Consider the following 21,800-nt stretch of genomic DNA (forward strand, 5'->3'; position numbering starts at 1 on the left):
AGCACAGCTATGCCAATCCAATGCCAATCATGTCTGTTCGACAACTGTTAGGGTCACTATAAATATATATATATACAAATACAAGTCAGAGTGCATGCCCATGTGTTCTTATAATAAAATGTGCCGTACTCATGGCAACTTCAGGTTCTGCACATTTATGCCAAGACACTTTGCATAACAAATAGTAAAATATAAACAAAAACATAAATAGAAAAATATTAAAAACAAAACTTGCTTGTTCCATACAGTAAGCAAAAGTTTTTTTTACTACAATACACATTTTGCACACCTTTCAGTCTTTATATTGTGTGCTTGAGGAAATGATTATTAATATTATTAATGAACACTTTCCATGTATCCCAGAGCCATGATTCCCAGTATTGTGCAGCAGCTATGAATAGAAGCCACCCAAAGCTGTTTATAGAATGAAGTGTACTACACAAGTGCTGAGGGATATGGCAGCTCTCTCTGGGATCTCTTACAAGGGACATGCCAAACGAGCAGTTGGAAGATAATGTTTCTTTAAGGGGGCATATGCCTGGGAGGGCGCTCTGGCTACCCCACCCCCATATAAAAGGCCTTGCTGAGACCATTTTTAGCGCAGTAAGATCAGTGACAAGAAGACACCAAGAGAAATCGAGGATTGAGATCCCTCGAATTACCATCTGCATCCCACCCTCCCTCTCCCCTTCACCCTGAACCATCTATTTCAAATATTGGGAGAGAAAAAGGGGATTATACAACATGAGTGAAGTAACAGCTGAAGAACCAAAGCCCAAAACACCAGGGGCTGAAGCAAGTTCTCCATCTGCTTCAAGTGAAATAGAACGGAAAGTGCTGGGTGAGTTTCGCGCATTCAGTAGCCACTTGGCAATGTCAGATATTGGGGACAACAGTTGGCTTTTTCTGTGGTTCATGGTCTTATTTGTTCCACTTAATTCCTCCACCTGCTGGTCTGTTCAGCCTTGCCTTTAGCTGCTGACTACTCTGTGAGACTGTGGTAGGACCAGAAGAGAAGGCAGATATAAGAACTCCCCATATTGCATGCCCATTACTATTAATAGCATGGCTGCTTTCCCTAACATTGCATAGGACACTGAAAGGGGTAGATATGTCCACACACATTTGCATTTGCTTTTACTCTTAGCAATTTTAGAAGACCCATAAGTTCCCAGCTCCACGACAGCTGTTCTTTGCTCATTGCGTTTATTTTGGTCAACGTGCACGACTCAGTGGGGCTCATTTAACACTGGGCTCATTTAGCACCTGGGCAGCAGCCTATGACAGTTAATTAAAAAATGCTAATTGCTGATTGGTTGCTATGAGTTACTGTCCCAGTGCATATATGCACAAGTTTACCCGTATTCATATTGAATTAAGAAATGATTCTCTCCAGCTGGAAGGATATGTACAGAAGAGTGAGGTGATTGTTCTTATTGCCTTTCTAGCTGTATGGGGCCTTGTCCAGTCTGTAACGCTGTATTCTTTGGAGATGAAATGAACCCCACCCCTACAAATTAGTAAAGTCCCTAAAATTTCACCTTTTCAGCCAGTTTGGCCAAACTGTTTAGCCGTCCCTGCACTTTGACAAGCTGGGTGTCTATGGTGGTAGTTCCTAAGCTGCTATAGATATTATATTAATATGAATAATGCATCTCGGTCAACCATTGCTCCATCTGACTTCCTTTCTAGTCAGGAAGTTCAGACAGGATTTAATGCCTTTATTTAAGCTATCACATTTTGAATGGAAACCATCCCCAAAATGATGATGTTCTGGAGGTTTTGCCCAGGCATTTAGCTTGACTCACATATGCTACACTTTTAATTGCATTCCCTTGTATTTAAGGGCTACTAAACATTCATACTTTGTTTTGCTTTGGTATTTACTTTTTGTAAATATTATTATACACATAGGGGCCCATTCATTGGTGCAAAAACTTTTCTGGCTTTGAAACAAAATGTATGATGTTGGAAGCCTCCCATAGGACTCAGTGGCACTCAACCCAACCTGGCAAAAAGATAGTCACCATACCAATGCTTGAATGAGTAACAAAATTTTCATAGTCGTTGCGAAAAGTATAATGAACGTACCACGAAAAAGTCGTGAAATTTTAACGAAATTGTCGTGGATATTACGAAATGAAATACTAATTTTTCTCAATTGTGGTCAATCATGCTTTAATGAATGGGCACCATAGTTGAGCTTACCAACTTACCATAGGTTAATGCTATTGTGGTGGCTGAAATCTTGTCTCTTTGGTGGATACACTGAAAAGGAGCCACAAAATAGTCATAGCTGATAGCCAGTCCATTGGGAAATACAAGTTGCTAGCACTGCTTTTGCCCCTTTATCTATTCTGTTTTACCCATCACAAAAGGCTTGGAATGGCTGTCAAAGATGTTTTCACAAAATAGGAATTTATTCCAGTGGTTCACAAATTTTGGAGCTGCCACCTGTTGGCTGAAGGACCCATAGAGAAGACTCGTTAGTTGAGATTGTGGGGAATGTCTGTTTTGTCTCTGAGATTCTCCTAAAACCCAACCTTTGGATGAAATGTGTGTTGAATATATATTTGCTGTAGATTTGATTGGAATTAAGGCTAACAGAGCAATGTTTGTATCTGTTTATACCCTTGAATGGACTATGAAATATTTGACCTCAAAATGGTCAAATTAATAACCAGACTCTTAAAGCTAACCAGTTTCAACTAGTCACCTTGATCATTTTTCACTCCTGTAAATACTTGCCAAATACTAAATATACAGCATTAAAAAAGCTGACTTTTGGTGTGAAACTTAGGAACTTGTTTTTCTTTTTGATCCTCTTTAGCTACTAAAGTCCAGGGAACTGTGAAATGGTTCAATGTGAGAAACGGCTATGGGTTCATTAACAGGTAGGTTATTATATTATTTTTGTAAAAGATGTGTTATTTGTTTTAGGTTGGCATGTGTGTTTTTGTTGGCACAGAGGGGTTTTTTGTTAGCCAAAGACTTATTAAGACTGTATTAACCAAAATAGACATTGGTCTACTGAAAATGTGCATGAAAATGCTTCTGGGTTTCAGGGTGTCAGGAATCATTCTGTTATGAGTGGGAGAAGGGAAGGTGAGTCCTTTAGGCAGGGGCTGTTATAAGATGGAGTGGGCGTAGACAGGACGTAGACCAGATAGGACAGGACGGAGCGGGCGTAGACCAGGTGGGACCAGACAGGACAGGACGGAGCTGGTGTAGACCAGGTGGGACTAGACAGGACAGGACGGAGTTGGCGTAGACCAGGCAGGACTAGACAGGACAGGACGGAGTTGGCGTAGACCAGGCAGGACTAGACAGGACAGGACGGGACAGAGCGGACAAGACAAGATCAGGAGTGAGGAGCAAGGAACAAGAGCAGGAACAAGACAAAGGAGCAAAGGAAGCAAGGAAATAAGGCTAAGGAGCAAAGGAAGGAAGGAAACAAGACAAGGAGCCATAACAGGAAACACAAACTAGGGACAGGCTACAGTGCTTAATGTTAATCAATGTTCAGGCAACGAGTGTAAGGAGGGCTGGGCTTAAATAGGGCAGAGTCAGCCCTGATTGGCTGACCCCACCTAGCCAATAAGGCTGCTGGGGTGATGTTACCAAGCCCAGGACACAGGTGAAAGGGAACACAAGGCAATCACCTCTTACCGGCTCCTCTCCTGGCTCAATGGTTAGGGAGAGCAGCCAACAACCAGGAGTTCCTGGGATCAAACCCCAGCAGACCCTTACACAGGGGTTCCTCTCCCCATCCATAGATAAAAAGTAATGTGAGTTTCCACAAAGACTATGGGGGCAGTGAAACTTGTGGTTGTGAATTGGAGGGTTGGGTTCTTTCTCCCCAAGCACATCAGTTGCTGTGCAAATTCCCTCATTTATGACCCATAGACCCATACCATCTATATATGGCATAAAACAGTCATCCACCTGAAAAAGAAGAAATATTCAGCTCAGTGAAGCCTATAGATCAGTGGTCCCAACCAGTGGGGGGGGGGATCTCCAACCTCTTGGATGTTGCTAGCAGTGGCCTGGCTTGGAGGCAAAAAAAAAACGAGTGTAATGCCAAACAGAGCCTTCTATAGGCTGCCAGTCCACATAGGAGCTAACAAATAACCAATCACAGCCCTTATTTGGCACCCCGGGAACATTTCACATTCTTGCATTGCTCCCTAACTGTTTTTACATTTAAATGTGACTCATAGATAAAAAAAAGGTTGGGGATCCCTGCTATAAATCAAGAGTGATAAGCTAAATGTTCATTTGACTGGCTCCTAGTGATATAACATTGGAGAGGCTAATGAAAATATATTCTGCGTAAGCAGTTAAACAGGAAGGTGCCAATGACTTAGAAGCAACATAAAATTTAATAAATATACCCTATTGAGTTGGTTCCTAGGCAAGCAAGGTCCTCCGTGGGTCTCCATATGTGTGCTGCATATTAACTGTCACTTCTGAGATCAGAAATGGATCCCAAAGTATGCCTATCATGCAAATCAACTCACTCTAAAGTATTTGGCCTTGAGATAAGGTTTCAGCAAAGCTGTGTGCTATAAATCTTATGAACAGGAATCAGTTCACATCTATTTACATCAATAGAAGGCAGAGGAAATACAGGGGTCTACAAACAACAAAAGCTTTTGCTCATAAAGAGTCACTGACAACTGCTTTAGAAGTCAAACTGCTGAGCTGTAAAGCTCATGCAAAGGACCAATCAGTTCCTTACTAAAATGGAAGTATAAAGGCACACAAGTTTACTATATTGGGGGGGGGGGGGCCATTTGGTGGGAAACCATTGCTTGGAACACAAAAGCTGTTCTCCGAGGGGTAAGTATGGTACTGGGACTGGTGGGGTCACTTTTGAGTTCAGAGAAGCAGTAACATTCCCAGTACAGGTATTGGATCTGTTATTGGAATCCCATTATCCAAAGTTATTTAGAGATCCAAGTTACGGAAACCTCAGGTCCCGAGCTTTCTGGATAGCAGGTCCCTTACCTGTAGCACAAAAGACAAGTGGGTGCCAAGTTGATGGTACCACAGTCTCCCTAATGCCGCCATGTTTTCCCATATGCTTTCCACTTATGCTGATGCAACACAATTAGGCTGGTTCCACTTGGACCCATTTATGGGAATAGCCTATAGTTTAGCCTTACGAATTGAGCTGTGCTTGAGGCTATCAGGCTGATCAATCAGATTGCTACAGAAATGTGGCCCCATGTTATTTTATATTAACCAATGATCTTATTTATATGTATTAGTTGAGAAAATAAAACCCATAAAACCATATGTATAAAAGGCACTAAGTTTGTCCAGGAGCAGTGCTTCCTGCTGATTGGTTGCTATGGGTTACTGGTCTTGGACAAACTTAGTTTCTTTTATTACATAACCCCCTTGGTGTTCCATTCTGGGCAATCAAATTTGTTAGTACTGCACCACATTATGTTACATTATATTATATATTAATTATATTAGTGATGCACATACATGGATACATTTGCTTACAACTGTGAGAAATAGTTATATTTTTCACCCAAAATATGTTTTTTGGAAATGGTGCCCCCCCCCCCCATCCCCCTGATATTTCCAAGTTTTCAATTTTCATTATAATTATAATTTCATTCATTTGTCATTATAAGAATTCCTGGCAGTGGCTTAACTAGATTATACTGGGCCCCAGAGCAAATTCAATTTAGGGCCCCAATATATTTGTAAGTTGATTTATTTTACCACAGTTCATTGAAATAGCTTATAATAATTATGTCCTCACTGGACTCTTTGCACTCCTGGGCCCCCTGCAACTCAAATTCCAGGCCCAGGCCCAGAGGATTATACTGCGGGGTAGTCTTCTCTTTAGTCTTAGTCAATCTCTTGGGGGGACACTAGTAAGTAATTCAGGTCTAGCTAGCCAAGACATCATACAAACAATTTATACTAAATATTACCTATACAGGAAATGTTTACTTCCAGGTTTCCATCCCATAGTCAGTCTTGTTTTTGAAAAACTTATCATTATATACAGGTACTCAATATTATTCTATTTTGGGTCTATGAATTCTATGATTCACTTTTTCTCTGTAATAATAAAACAGTAGTTTGTACTTGATCTCAACTAAGATATAATTACCCCTTATTGGGGAAAGAACAATCCTATTGGGTTTATTTCATGGTTAAATGATTCCCTTTTCTCTGTAATAATAAAACAGTACCTGTACTTGATCCCAACTAAGATATAATTACCCCTTATTGGGGGCAGAACAGCCCTATTGGGTTTATTTAATGGTTAAATGATTCCCTTTTCTCTGTAATAATAAAACAGTACCTGTACTTGATCCCAACTAAGATATAATTACCCCTTATTGGGGGCAGAACAGCCCTATTGGGTTTATTTCATGGTTAAATGATTCCCTTTTCTCTGTAATAATAAAACAGTACCTGTTGATCCCAACTAAGATATAATTACCCCTTATTGGGGGCAGAACAGCCCTATTGGGTTTATTTAATGGTTAAATGATTCCCTTTTCTCTGTAATAATAAAACAGTACCTGTACTTGATCCCAACTAAGATATAAATACCCCTTATTGGGGCAGAACAGCCCTATTGGGTTTATTTAATGGTTAAATGATTCCCTTTTCTCTGTAATAATAAAACAGTACCTGTACTTGATCCCAACTAAGATATAATTACCCCTTATTGGGGGCAGAACAGCCCTATTGGGTTTATTTCATGGTTAAATGATTCCCTTTTCTCTGTAATAATAAAACAGTACCTGTTGATCCCAACTAAGATATAATTACCCCTTATTGGGGGCAGAACAGCCCTATTGGGTTTATTTAATGGTTAAATGATTCCCTTTTCTCTGTAATAATAAAACAGTACCTGTACTTGATCCCAACTAAGATATAATTACCCCTTATTGGGGGCAGAACAGCCCTATTGGGTTTATTTCATGGTTAAATGATTCCCTTTTCTCTGTAATAATAAAACAGTACCTGTACTTGATCCCAACTAAGATATAATTACCCCTTATTGGGGGCAGAACAGCCCTATTGGGTTTATTTAATGGTTAAATTATTCACTTTTTCTCTGTAATAATAAAACAGTAGTTTGTACTTGATTCTTACTAAGCTGGTTGAGTCCATATTGGATTTATTTATTATTTATATATGTTGTAATAGATGTACGGTGTGGTACGGTGGTCCAAATTATGGAGAACTCCTTTATCCAGTAAACCCCAGGTCCAAAGCATAGATCCTATACCTGTAATATGAATTGGTTAGCTTCACAGTGAGGTACATAATGTAGGAGAGTGCCCTGTTGTTTGGAATGCACCAAAGTCCGAGGATTTAGATTTGGATAAAAAAAAATATATATATAAAGTCAAACCACATCCAAACCCCATAGCCAAATGATGCCCAAGCTCTGGACAACTAAACGTCACACATTTTTGTTCAAAACAGAGCCAATTTTTGTGATTTTGCTTTACTTTGAATACGCAAACTAGAGTTTGGAAATCTGGCAATTTTTGTAGGATTCTATCTAATTTTTAGTTCTTTGCTGAACCGAATTGGAACCCTAAAATTCATGTGACTGGAGCAGACATTTTTTTCTGATGATGGCTTTTTGGGTGCTTTCACTCAGATTTGTAATTTGGGTTCTGATTTGGTATTTTTGGTCAAGGGTTTAGTATTAGGCTGAGAGAAAAAATTATGTATTTGGTGCACCAAATCTAATTTGAAATAATTTTTTTTGGTTTGTTACCCACTACTTCATTGCACCCCATTCTCTTCGCAGGAATGACACCAAAGAAGATGTCTTTGTCCACCAGGTTAGTGAAAAATAGCAATGATTTGTTTTGTGTATTTTGTGTTTTTAGATAACAATGCAGTGTAGTATTACATGACTGTAGTGGTGCAGGAATACGTGAATGTAGTGGTGCAGGAATACGTGAATGTAGTGGTACAGGTAAACGTGAATGTAGTGGTGAAGGAATATGTGAATGTAGTAGTACAGGAAAACGTGAATGTAGTGGTGAAGGAATATGTGAATGTAGTGGTGCAGGAAAAAGTGAATGTAGTGGTGCAGGAATACGTGAATGTAGTGGTGCAGGAATACGTGAAGTGCTGAAAGAATATATCAATGTACTATACGTGAATGTAGTGGTGCAGGAATACGTGAATGTAGTAGTACAGGAAAACGTGAATGTAGTGGTGAAGGAATATGTGAATGTAGTGGTGCAGGAAAAAGTGAATGTAGTGGTGCAGGAATACGTGAATGTAGTAGTACAGGAAAACGTGAATGTAGTGGTGAAGGAATATGTGAATGTAGTAGTACAGGAAAACATGAATGTAGTGGTGAAGGAATACGTGAATGTAGTGGTGCAGGAATACGTGAATGTAGTGGTGAAGGAATACGTGAATGTAGTAGTACAGGAAAACGTGAATGTAGTGGTGAAGGAATATGTGAATGTAGTGGTGCAGGAAAAAGTAAATGTAGTGGTGCAGGAATACGTGAATGTAGTGGTGCAGGAATACGTGAAGTGCTGAAAGAATATATCAATGTACTATACGTGAATGTAGTGGTGCAGGAATACGTGAATGTAGTAGTACAGGAAAACGTGAATGTAGTGGTGAAGGAATATGTGAATGTAGTGGTGCAGGAAAAAGTGAATGTAGTGGTGCAGGAATACGTGAATGTAGTAGTACAGGAAAACGTGAATGTAGTGGTGAAGGAATATGTGAATGTAGTAGTACAGGAAAACGTGAATGTAGTGGTGAAGGAATACGTGAATGTAGTGGTGCAGGAATACGTGAATGTAGTGGTGAAGGAATACGTGAATGTAGTGGTGCAGGAATAAGTGAATGTAGTGGAGAAGGAATACGTGAATGTAGTGGAGAAGGAATACTTGAATGTAGTGGTGAAGGAATATGTGAATGTACATACGTAATGTAGTGGTGAAAGAAAACATGAATGTAGTGGTGCAGGAATATGTGAATGTAGTAGTGCAGGAATACGTGATTGTTCAAGCGCTGGAATATGGAGTCACAGCTGATAACATTAAATAAAATATCATTTAGTAGAGCGGAGTACATCTGCTAGATATATTGCTCCCCTGTTTGCAGGCATCTTCCTTTTCCAAATGCATTAGTCATGATTAGCTAAAATAGCGTGACTAATCTCCGGGCTGATCTGTCAGCCAGTAACTTGAAACGGGAGACACTATTGCCCCAGTTGTTAAGCAGTCGGAAAGGAAGATATGATGGGTCAGTCAGAGCAGGCAACACCGGGAAAACACATAAATAGAAACGTACTGGAGTAAGGTTAATAACCCTAGAGTACGTGTGTTTGATTCCAAATAGGTGAAGTAGGAAGGGTATTGTATAAGGGGGTACCATCCAAGCTACATCTGTGATAGCAGAAACTCACACATCTGTTGCTCAGCCCTGCATGCTGCATTATTCATAATGCAAGAGATGACCTGGCAGCCCTAACTGGTTTTATTTTATAGTTACCTGTGTAGATTATGTTGTTTTGTTTTATCTATAATATGAGAAATCAGCTGGGCAGCAGTATGGAACCATTGCTTTATTACTGCCATGATTTAACAGAAATTTCTCATTATGTATGTAATAAAAGTACAGCAGTACAGATATGGAATCTCTTATCTAGAAACTAGAGTCGGACTATGGTATCTTGGGCCCACCCAAACCACCCTTGCCCCCTTGCAAAGCCCCGGTCCTGTGGAAATTTACAAATACATTTTTTTAAGTAGCCTTAATTCATGGTCCTCCAATGTACGGAAAGTCTCCTTTATAATACCCAATAGCTGTATTAGGTTCTACATTTGGCAGTAAATACCGGATTTGTACCGTGAATGTAAGTTCTATTGAAAATCCTACTTTACACATTATTATACATAGTTTATTTCTTGGCCCACAGACAGCGATTAAGAAAAATAATCCTCGCAAGTACCTGCGGAGTGTAGGGGATGGAGAGGTGGTGGAATTTGATGTTGTTGCTGGGGAAAAGGTAGGTAAACCCTATCATTTCTATTTAAAATGTTTTTTTAATTACATTTTCTGGGCAGAAATATGTAAGGCCTGCCCACCAGGAACCAAATGAAATTATTTATTGTAATATCTTAGGTTGTTATTCTAAAAAAACATCATTTGTATGGCTGCATAGGGGGCCACCTAGGACATGGGGGCCCTCAGCAGCCCCCAAAATATGACATTGCTGTTTGATGATCTAACTATGTTCTTTATGAAGACACATAAGAATATAATTCTGAATGTACATGTAGCAATAACTAGGCCATAGTGTACATGTTGTCGGCAGTCAGATCTCTCTTTAGTATCAGTACGTACAGAATCTTGGGGTCAAACTACAACTTCTGTTTTGGACTAAAGATTTATATCTATAAAGATATCTAAATTACCTGGAGGATTATAGGAGAAAACACCTTTGTACCCAGTCACATGTCTAAAACCTATAAAACATACACCTATTTGATTAGTTTATTATTATTTGATAAATCACAATCATTAGTAACACTATCTGACATGTTATTTTCATCTATAATAAATATTCCTGTATCCAAACAGGAAAGAGCAACACTGCGTGCCTATTATTTATCCTGACAGAGCATAGTAATGAGATATATTGGTATCAAAAAGAATATTCAGCATCTTCTTGTTGCCAGGGGGCGGAGGCGGCCAATGTGACAGGCCCAAAAGGAGCACCAGTACAAGGCAGTCGCTATGCGGCAGATCGGCGCAGATACCGCCGCGGTTACTATGGACGAAGGAGAGGTCCCCCAAGGGAGGTCAGCAAAGGTTTTGTATATTTTTGAATTGCAACACTGCTATAATCAGTTACAGGCCTGTAGAATCTGTTTGGTTTCTACAGGTGGCACTTCTGCAAGGTGCAAATACTGGCTATTATCCTTTATATATGTAGCACCGACGTACAGAGAATATATACAGGTATGGGATCCCTTATCCGGAAACCCGTTATCTAGAAAGCTCCGAATTATGGAAAGACCGTCTCCCATAGACTCCATTTTAATCAAATAATTCAGAATTTGAAAACTGCTTTCCTTTTTCTCTGTAATAATAATAGTACCTTGTAATTGAGCCCAACTAATATATAATTACCCCTTATTGGGGGCAGAACAGCCCTATTGGGTTTATTTCATGGTTAAATGATTCCCTTTTCTCTGTAATAATAAAACAGTACCTGTACTTGATCCCAACTAAGATATAATTACCCCTTATTGGGGGCAGAACAGTCCTATTGGGTTTATTTCATGGTTAAATGATCCCTTTTCTCTGTAATAATAAAACAGTACCTGTACTTGATCCCAACTAAGATATAATTACCCCTTATTGGGGGCAGAACAGCCCTATTGGGTTTATTTAATGGTTAAATGATTCCCTTTTCTCTGTAATAATAAAACAGTACCTGTACTTGATCCCAACTAAGATATAATTACCCCTTATTGGGGGCAGAACAGCCCTATTGGGTTTATTTCATGTTTAAATGATTCCCTTTTCTCTGTAATAATAAAACAGTACCTGTACTTGATCCCAACTAAGATATAATTACCCCTTATTGGGGGCAGAACAGCCCTATTGGGTTTATTTAATGGTTAAATGATTCCCTTTTCTCTGTAATAATAAGATAGTACCTTGTAATTGAGCCCAACTAAGATATAAATAATCCTTATTGGATATAAAACAATCCTATTGGGTTTAATTAATGTTTTATTGATTTTTTAGTAGACTTAAGGTATGGAGATCCAAATTACGGAAAGACCCCTTATCCGGAATACCCTTGGTCCCGAGCATTCTGGATAACAGATCCTATACCTGTATGATTTACTTTATATCAACCTCTGCCCTCATGAACTTACAATCTAAGGTCGCTAGTGCCTGAAATGCTAGGCCTTATTTCCATTCCATTGCCCACAAGCTGCCATCATGGGTTTCCACTCTACTTAACTTCCCAGACCTGCTTGGTGATACCTTTAGAGATACTAAAACTTAATTAGCATTTTAAATATTATATAGGAGTGAATTACATGGCCATTTTAAATAAAGACCAATTATTCAACCTAGGAGTGGGCATGTAATATATTACAATTTATTGTGTAGGGCAGGGGTGGCCAAAACGTTGATCGCGGTCCACCAGTCGATCCCCCATGAATTTCTGGTGGACCATGTCGAAACTGGGAAATGCGGAAGTGTGTCAGTTCCGCGCTTTTATTGGGTATGGGGGAGGGGCCAAAAGTCGACCGCGGGGGGAATAAGTCTGGGCCCCCCTGGTGTAGGGTTTTCTACTATAGACTTAAACTGGCCAATCTAGATGAGTCTGTAGGTTATTGACCCATATGTGTGGGCAAACTGATAACCAGCTGTAGGAGAAGGGCCACAATGGCCTGTTGGTGTAGTTCTTTCTTGGCAGGGCTCATAGACCCCTATTACCATCTGGTCATTGGATTTGGGGCTAAACGATGGGAAGCACATGGGTAGCTATTTGGGATCAAATTTCCTAAATGAGTAGATCTTCTGGCATATGGCCAGTTTATGAAATATATATTTTTTGTCATTTAGTGAAAAATAAATTATCTTTAGTTATTCAAATCTGTCTGTAGAGCTGAGGCTAAACCCATAACATCCTTTGACCCGTAAGAACTAATGATGGGCAAATCTATCTCATTTTGCTTCACCAAAAAGTTCACGAATTGATGAAAATTCACAAAAACACTTTTTTTTTTACAGCCATCGGAGTCTATGAGTGTTTTTGTTCATTGGTAACAGGAACCTATCACAGGGCATGTGTTTCACTAAAGTGGACTCTTTAAGTAGGGGAGGTCAACTCTTTACTGACCAATGCCTTTAAAGTTGCCCATAGCAGCTCCCCATTGCCTGATCTTTTTAGACCATCTTTTGAGTGTCAGTGGCACTGCACATGCTCAGTATGCTCTGGGCTGGTGCTGAAAAGCTAAGGGTCATCAGAAACCATCAAAACAGAAAAAAATGTGGATGCATCTGTCATCTGTCAAACTTGAACTACCAGGTTGATTATTAATCAGTTCTGTCTCCGAATGCCCCCATATTGACACGTGACTTACGATTTGTCAAGTCAGTTGCTATAAATAATAAAAGCCATTTCTACACCTGGTTTTTCATTTGATTCTTTATGGAATGTGAATGGCAGGGGATTAATCCTGGGCAGCTGCTGCAGTGTAAAGTCTAAATTTGGCAAGTGAATTTTTATACTATGTGTAAGTGAAACAGATGCCGGGGATTACAAGGCTGAAGGGTGGAGTCTCTGGGAAATGTGTTCATCAAGTGACCGGATTATATTACAAGCATCACTACAGTTGGTCATTAGCAAAATGTATCTGTGTGCTGTCATGTATATGAATATGCAGGAAATGTACGATACCCTGCAGCATGGCCATTATAATCTGTGCCCTTGTGTATCTCACACCCAGGAGGTGCAGATGGATAGGGTTTTTCTTTTGTCAAATGCCCTTTGCCTGCTGATGGAACTGGGAAAGCCTTGAGCTCCATTAACAAGCAGAAACAAATGGAGACAGGAACAAGTTATAACGACAGACATGATATGACAATTTTTTCTCCCTTTTAACCCTTGATTGCTTGACTACACAGATGTAAATATCCATAACATTGATAGTGCTAGTAGTATGCTGTAGTCAGGAGAAGGTTCTAGTCAGGAGTATGCTGTAGTTAGGAGAAGGTTCTAGAGAGGTGTACACTGAAGTCTGGAGAGGGTTCTAGTCAGGAGTATGTTGTAGTTAGGAGAAGGTTCTAGTCAGGAGTATGTTGTAGTTAAGAGAAGGTTCTAGTCAGGCGTATGCTGAAGTCTGGAGAGGGTTCTATTCAGGCATTTGCTGAAGTTTGGAGAGGGTTCTAGTCAGGAGTATGCTATAGTTAGCAGAAGGTTCTAGTCAGGAGTTTGCTGTAGTCAGGAGAAGGTTCTAGTCAAAAGTATGCTGTAGTTAGTAGAGGGTTCTAGTCAGGAGGGTGCTCTAGGTAGCAGTATCCTCTAGTCAGAAGAAGGTTCTGTGAAGGAGAAAGTTCTAGTCAGGAGCATGCTTTGGTCAGGAGAGGGTTCTAGTCAGGAGTATGTTGTAAGCAGGAGAAGGTTCTAGTTAGGAGTATGCTCTGGTCAGGAGAAGGTTCCAGTCAGGAATTTCATCTGGTCGAGAGTGTGCCCTGGCTAGCATTATCCTCTAGTGCAGTGTTTTTCAACCTTTTTTGGGCAAAGGCACACTTGTTTCATGAAAAAAATCACGAGGCACACCACCATTAGAAAATGTTAAAACATTTAACTCTGTGCCCAGCAGCAGTGCCCCCCTAGTACACTGGTGCCCAGTAGCAGTGCCCCCCTAGTACATTGGTGCCAAGAGCAGTGCCCCCCTAGTACATTGGTGCCCAGCAGCAGTGCCCCCCTAGTACATTGGTGCCAAGAGCAGTGCCCCCCTAGTACACTGGTGCCCAGCAGCAGTGCCCCCCTAGTACATTGGTGCCAAGAGCAGTGCCCCCCTAGTACATTGGTGCCCAGCAGCAGTGCCCCCCTAGTACATTGGTGCCAAGAGCAGTGCCCCCCTAGTACATTGGTGCCCAGCAGCAGTGCCCCCCAGTACATTGGTGCCAAGAGCCAGCCCCCCTAGTACATTGGTGCCCAGCAGCAGTGCCCCCATAAGTCAGTGTGCCCCGTGGCCCCCCCTAATACATTGGTGCCCAGCAGCATTTTACTCTTCGGCGGCTTCAGCAGCATCTTCCCCTCACGCGCACTGCCTCTGCACTTCTGCCTACACGCGACCGCACACAGGCCCTTTTATAACGTTGCGCCCCGTGCGTACTGACGTCACCCGTACACACGGGGCGCAACCAATGACAGGGCCCGGATTTTTTTTTTGAAAGTAAAAATTGCGGCCCTGCCTACGGCACACCAGGCAACATCTCGCGGCACACTAGTGTGCCGCGGAACAGCGGTTGAAGCGGTTGAAGTTTGCTTTAAGGTGGCCACACGTGGGGTTCTGACGATGTTTTGTGCGACCATCGGTTGCACGAAACATCGTCAGATCCGCCACACACAGTCAGGGCTGAAACAGGCAGATAAGGAGGTAGAAACAATAGGATTTCTACCTCCTTCTGCCGATTCAGCCCCGACGGCAGATTTTGGTCAGGCGCATTCTATGGCGCCCGATCAAAATCTTTTAACCGGTCCGATCGGCGAGTCGACCGATATCAGCAGCATCCTGCGATATCGGTCGACTTGCCGACATGCCATACACGCACCGAATATCATAGAAACGAGGTTTCATACGATAGTATCTGTGCGTGTATGGCCAGCTTTAGTTACCAGGAGGCTGTAGTAAAGGCTTGTGCTCAGGCTAGGAGTATCCCCTAGTCAGGGGAAGATGTTTGTCAGAAGTGTGTTCTAGTCAGGACCATGCTTTAGTCAGAAGTACATATATGTATGATCACCCATTAGTCTACATGTGCCTCTATACCCTTAATCATTCTTAAGCTTCTGCTTAATTTTTCTTATTCCACACAGGGAGGAGATGGTGAGATAAAAGATGGGGTTCCAGAAATGGTCCAGACCCAGCAAATCAATCGTCAGCCTGCTGGCTACCGCCCAAGATATCGCCGGTATGGGCCTTTTGCATCTGTAGAACATTGACTGTTTGGGCACAGTGTTTGTTTGAGCTAGAAGGTGTATCATGCCAGTGTTTGGAGAGTTCTTCTGTGCCCATAGCATTGTAATGAAAACCATATCGTATCATATCTGCACCATTACAGGAACAATGTGTATGTAAGATTAACATGGAGTCCTATGACTTGTATAAAAGCAGTCAACATGTCTTTATATGGCCATGGAACTCTGCTGTGACTTATGATATCCTTACATTTTACAGTAGGTGGTACATTATTTTTTAGATAGATGATTGATAGATTGATAGATAGATAGACAGACAGACAGACAGACAGATAGACCGATAGATAGATAGATAGATAGATAGATAGATAGATACTAGCAAACTAGTTACACAGTTAAGTTGGGTTCAAAAAAGACCAAAATCCATTAAGTTCAACCCTTCCAAGCCAACCCCAGCACACATAAACCTATACTGACCTATCTAAACACTCACATACATAAACTATACATGCCAACATCAGTACTAATCGTACATTTTAGTAGTTGGAGCTGCTAAATAACAATGCATCATATTATTTTCCCAAAGACCCATGAATCAACCAAGATCTATTCCACCTACTGGAGAAATGGAAAACAAGGAGAATCAGAATGAGACTGCAGCCCCTGACCAGCAACAACTGAATCGCCGTGGATTCCGAAGACCGTACAACTACCGGCGTAGACCTAACCCAGGAACTGCTCCAGCACAGGGGAGCAAAGAGTCAACCAAGGTTGACAAGATCCATGTAGCATATTAACCTCTGGGTTATGTGATGGTTACATTTAAGATAAAGGTGGCCATATCTATCTGGTACACCCATAACCCAAGGGTCCACACATGTTATGGTTTCTGACTTATAAATCAGAGAAATCTCCAACTCCTTTTCTCTTGTTCAGTTGTTCCCAACCTTCCTAAGGCCGCAATCCTTTAATACAGTTCCTCATGTTGTGGTGAACCCCCAACCATAAAATTATTCCTAAGACCATCGGAAATATGTGTTTTCCGATGGTCTTAGGCGACCCCCGTGAAAGGGTCGTTCAACCCCCAGAGGGGTGCCGACCCACAGGTTGAGAACCTCTGCTCTAGTTCCTGGTACAGCGTGAAGACCCGCCCCCTCTTCCTGTTCCGCTTTCCTCATCTTTAAGAGCCTTCTGTGCATGCCTGACAGAGAAGAAGCTTTCTGGGAATGCGCAGAGAAGCAGGAGCACAGAAGGCTCTCCTCTTCCACTACCTTGTAGTCAAAGAGATAAGGAGAGCTGAACAGGAAGAGGGGGCGGGGCTTCACACTGTATGTTATTCTGGGGGTTGTTTAGAATAATTTTAAAGACTGTTTTAACTTTGAGCCAATAACTAGCAAAAGAAAGGTAAATATGGCATTGTATCTGTACACTGAAAAAGCTTATGTAAGCAGGGTCAGACTGGGGGGTGCAGGGCCTACCAGGGGTTCTGCCTCAGGGGCCCCTGCACCCCCCAATGGCCCCAGCCGCCTTAAACCCCCCCTCCCCCCCAAGGAGGCCCCCCAACACACTCCGACCCCCTCCCCCAGGGCCGGAACTAGGGGTAGGCAGAAGAGGCAGCTGCCTAGGGCGCAACAATTGGGGGGCGCCAGGCAGGAGCCTCTCCTGCCTACCCCTAGTCATCGTCCTCTGTCATTGCCCCCGCCGCTTGTCATTAGCGGTGGAGGCAATGACCGTTCGGATCGCGCCCCCCTTCGCTTGTGCTTTGGCGTGCATGCGCCACTCGGAGGGGGAGTGGCCGACCGAGTTGCCTAGGGTGCCCAGTCAGCTTGGCCCACCCCTGCCCTCCCCCCAGCGCTCCTAAAAGAAACTTACCTGTGGCGTGTCGGGGGAGGGAGACGGCAGAGCGCCCTGTAGGGGATCGGATCTGGGCCGCCGGGGCCCACCGGGTTTTCTCCCTGTACCCCGGCAACCCAGTCCGATGCTGTATGTAAGAAACAAAACAAAGCTAAAATGCCAAATGTACAGTAATACAAACGAGAAACCTACAGAGAATACTAGAGAATTAGTAGGAGACATTTGAGGTAAAATCATACTTAACATTGTAAGGAAGTGTAATTCAGTATAAAGAAGTATTAGATAGTGATCCAGATGAAATGACTTGGCTTCTTTATGTTCTATAGATGAGTGAAACCCCAGCTGAGAAGCCTGTGCCAGCAAGTGAGAAAAGCAATGCTGCGTAATTTGAGAGACCCGGGCGTCCATCATGTAAGTGAGACAGTTGGTTATAGTTACAGACCGTATTTGCGCAGTCACTTTCTGTGCCTCTGCCCGGCATGTCATAGAGCATTTCTACACTGATCATAATAATGGGTTCCTAACATGAGAAATTCCCATAGAAATAAATCAGATGTGTGTAGAACTGGCCAGACCTGGGATTACTGATGTACTGAAATATACACTGCAGTACATTAACAGACCTTTTGGGTTTATAGAGAAGTACTTTTATGCACAAAATGTCTTCTAAAAATAAAGTATACATTGTCTATTATTATGTAGTTAGTTCAACATGTTTTTAAACTCACTTTTTGTCCATGAAGTGTGTGCTTTGTGCCCTGGTGGGCGGGGTGTAGGAGGGGCACAGATTGTGACTGGCAGGTACAATAACAAAAAAGCCCCGCCCTCCTGGTGTACTGTAGAAAAGATAACAGACGCTGCATGGAGAACTGTTTAATGTGCACAAAGGCTGAGCCATGTCCATGAGCTATGAATATCAGTTGGTTTGTCATTTCTATGTGCCTATGTACCCTGTCTGCCATTGCATGGTGTATGGGAAGATGAGTAAAGAGGTGATGTAGCTCTGCCAATGAACCAGCTATCCTGTTACTAAGTAATTACCCTAATGACCTAAGCAGTTTTGACAGCAAAATAGAAGATGAGCAATTAGATATAAGCAATAATATATAACATTAAAATTGAAGCTCAACAGTCAATGCATTTTTTTCTTTGTTGCTAGGGTCAGCGACCCTGAACCAGCATTTTCATATGCTGTGTGAATAGAGGCAGAAAAAAATGCAAGATAAATAATGCTAACCAATTGAAAAACTGCCTAGCATGGGTTCATCTACCGCATACTAAAAGTTAAAGTGGCAGTTCACCTTTAATTTAACTAGTATGTTATAGTGCAGTGATCCCTAACCAGTGGCTCAGGGGTAACATGTTGCTCACCAACCCCTTGGGTGTTGCTCTCAGTGCCCACAAACCAGGGAGTTATTTTTGAATTCCTGACTTGGGGGCAAGTTTTGGTTGAATAAAAACAAGATTTCCTACCAAATAAAGCCCCTGTAAGCTGATAGTGAGCATAGAGGCTCCCTAATAGCCAATCACAGCCCTTATTTGGCACCTCCATGAACTTTTATGGTGCTTGTGTTGCTCTCCAAGTCTTCTTACATTTGACTGTGGCTCACGAGTAAGAAAGGTTGGGGATTCCTGTTATATTGTCTTATTCCTAGCAACTTTGCAATAGGTCGTTATTTATTTTTTAGTTTTTTTTAAATTAGTTTTACTATTTTTTTGTTTTTTTTAGTTTTTTAATTGTTTGCCTTTCTCTTCTACACCTTTCCAACTTTCCCATGGGGGTTATTGACCCCGGCAGTCAAAAAACTAATGCTCTGTGTGGCTGTAGTTTTATTGTTATTGGAAGTTTTTATTACTAGCAATATGCTAAGGTAAACAAGACCCTAGCAACCAGATAGCTGCTAAAATTCCAAACTGGAGAGCTGCGGAACAAAAACTTTTGTGTATAAGTGAACTCCTTTTAAACCTTGAGTATTGGAATATGGGGTCATTTGCGTTACCTTTTGCTCCACCTTAACAGGTTGCCCTTTAACATGGATACATCCAGAAGAACTGAGCCCTATAATTGCTCCCTTTCAGGTTGTGCAGGGAATTCTTTAAGCTTTGTAGTATAATTAGAAGTAGATAGATGGCTGGGCTCATAGAAACCTCATGTTGGAATCTTTTCATTTCTTGCAGGTGCAAAATGAGAGCTGAGAAAAGACAGACAGACGAGGCCTCGCACTACTTTCCTTCGTCAGTGAGCTACAATTGCCCAATGATCAGGAGGGAGACATCCTGCCTACTTGCTGTTAGGATAGCATGCTGCTGATATGCTTGGAATTCATGGGATTCAGACACCTCTTATCCACTTACTAGTGAAGGGGATACAAACTTTATATGTTCTTAGAAAGAGATTGTTTATTTATTGGAAATTCCCATTGATCTTTTGATACCAAAAAAGAAATAATCATTGATGGAGGAATAGGGTATTTACCTATATATGACCAGCTTTGGTCTATATAAAAGTATGCTGACCTTTCCATCTCAGAATATTCACCTTGCATCAAAGAACCGTCCGATCCCCAAATTTAATTTGAGCCCCCAAAATGTAATCAAAGGCTCATTCCAATGCTATTATAGCCAACAGGTTATAATGTACAAGACACTGCTGTTAACTATGTGACTCGCGTCACAGTAAGGACGGTTACACGTTGCTTTTCCCAGTCTATACCTGCATGCTTGAACCAGAAACCAAAGCCACCCCTCCTAGCTGTTGCAATGAGACAAGGCTTGCCATCATGGCTTGTGTAACATCCTTGGTATACAGCAGCATGCTTGCTTTTTCACATGCCCAGCAGAATCCATGGATGCCTTAAAAAAAAAAATCAGTTGGTGTAAAAGAACATAAAGTTGTGGCAAAAAAATGATGTTTGTGTTGTGTTTTGTTCACTGCAGTGTATCCTGGCTGTGCTGTAAGGTGATACACGGGTCATTTAAAATGCAGGACATGGTGTGCAAAATGTAAAAAGTCCACAAAAGGAGATTTTTTTTAAATTATTTTGCACACTGCATTCTGTAACTTGCCACCAAGGTTGGACTGGGCCAGTGGGGCACAGGGAAAAAAGGCATGGGCCTTGCTCCCACGGCCCCAAGCCCACTCCCCCTTCGCCTATAACTGCAGGTGCACACTGCATTCTGTAACTTGCCACCAAGGTTGGACTGGGCCAGTGGGGCACAGGGAAAAAAGGCATGGGCCTTGCTCCCACAGCCCCAAGCCCACTCCCCCTTCGCCTATAACTGCAGGTGCTAGCTCTCCCCTTTCCATCGCAGCCACAAGGAGAAAGTGCAGTACATGTGGGGGGAAGGGAGTGTAGCATCTTAGGATGGGGGGGGGAGGGAGGGAAGGTGTAGCATCTCCGGACTGGGGTGGGGGGCCCCCAGGCAGCAGGCTCGGTGGGCCCCGGACACCTTAGTCCGACACACAGACCTCTGTGCAGTGACCTGTGACTTGGCCCTTAGACAATAGGGGCAAGTGGGGAGGCATGTAGATGCCCCCACCCACCCCCTGACTTGTGCATCATTCAGACATGCAAGTTAGGGAGGCACAGCCTGCATTGGGGCCCTGTCCTTACTATTTGCCCTAATGCAGGCAATAAGGGCCTCTACAATTCTATTGTTTCTGTACACAAAACCAGAGGTGCTGGTACTGGTGTTGTGGGTATGATAAATATATGAACAGAATAAGCCTTATGTGTGACTTCAGGTGCAAGTGCGGTTAAATAGAAGCAAATAGTCCTCATATTGACAATATTCATTAATTCAGTACAATCCAAACACGCCCTTTGCCCTTCCATATAGTTGTGCTGAAGACCTGATGTGTGCGCAAATATGTGCTACTGATACTGTTTCCTCCTGTATTTCACACACTGCCTCCTCACCTCAGTTGGCTGCAGACAAACATCTCTATCCCTGGAGAACTGAACCTGCCGCAAGATAAATAAAGGTAACATGATACAATGCGGCCTGTGGCTCAGGTAATAATACACCTGAATGTGTGTGCCTGCATCTCAGGGAGCTGCTGCTTAAGGTGGACCGGCCCCACCTGGGCAAATTAACTGCAAAGACAACAGCTCTCTGTTAAATGGCGACTAACCTCTTTTAAAAAGTGATATTATTGCTGAAACACCATATATAGAGAGACCTATACAAACAGATTGTGACAGATCTAGTTACTAAGCTTGCACACATCCAT

The 21,800-nt window shown here is 42.1% G+C and overlaps 1 protein-coding gene across 2 annotated transcripts; it reads left to right on the forward strand.

Moving 5' to 3' along the window:
* Window positions 1-582: 582 nt before the first annotated feature.
* Window positions 583-20,472, forward strand: ybx3 (Y-box binding protein 3). Of its 2 annotated transcripts, none has more exons than XM_012966546.3 (9): window positions 583-841; window positions 2,831-2,894; window positions 7,808-7,841; window positions 9,953-10,042; window positions 10,716-10,838; window positions 15,611-15,705; window positions 16,299-16,461; window positions 17,893-17,977; window positions 19,745-20,472. In XM_012966546.3, the coding sequence occupies exons 1-8, from the start codon at window positions 745-747 to the stop codon at window positions 17,950-17,952; spliced, it is 726 nt and encodes a 241-aa protein (XP_012822000.1). In that variant the 5' UTR covers window positions 583-744; the 3' UTR covers window positions 17,953-17,977; window positions 19,745-20,472.
* The last annotated feature ends 1,328 nt before the right edge of the window (window positions 20,473-21,800 follow it).

This window comes from Xenopus tropicalis, chromosome 7 (assembly GCF_000004195.4).
Source record: "Xenopus tropicalis strain Nigerian chromosome 7, UCB_Xtro_10.0, whole genome shotgun sequence".
NCBI lineage: Eukaryota > Metazoa > Chordata > Amphibia > Anura > Pipidae > Xenopus > Xenopus tropicalis.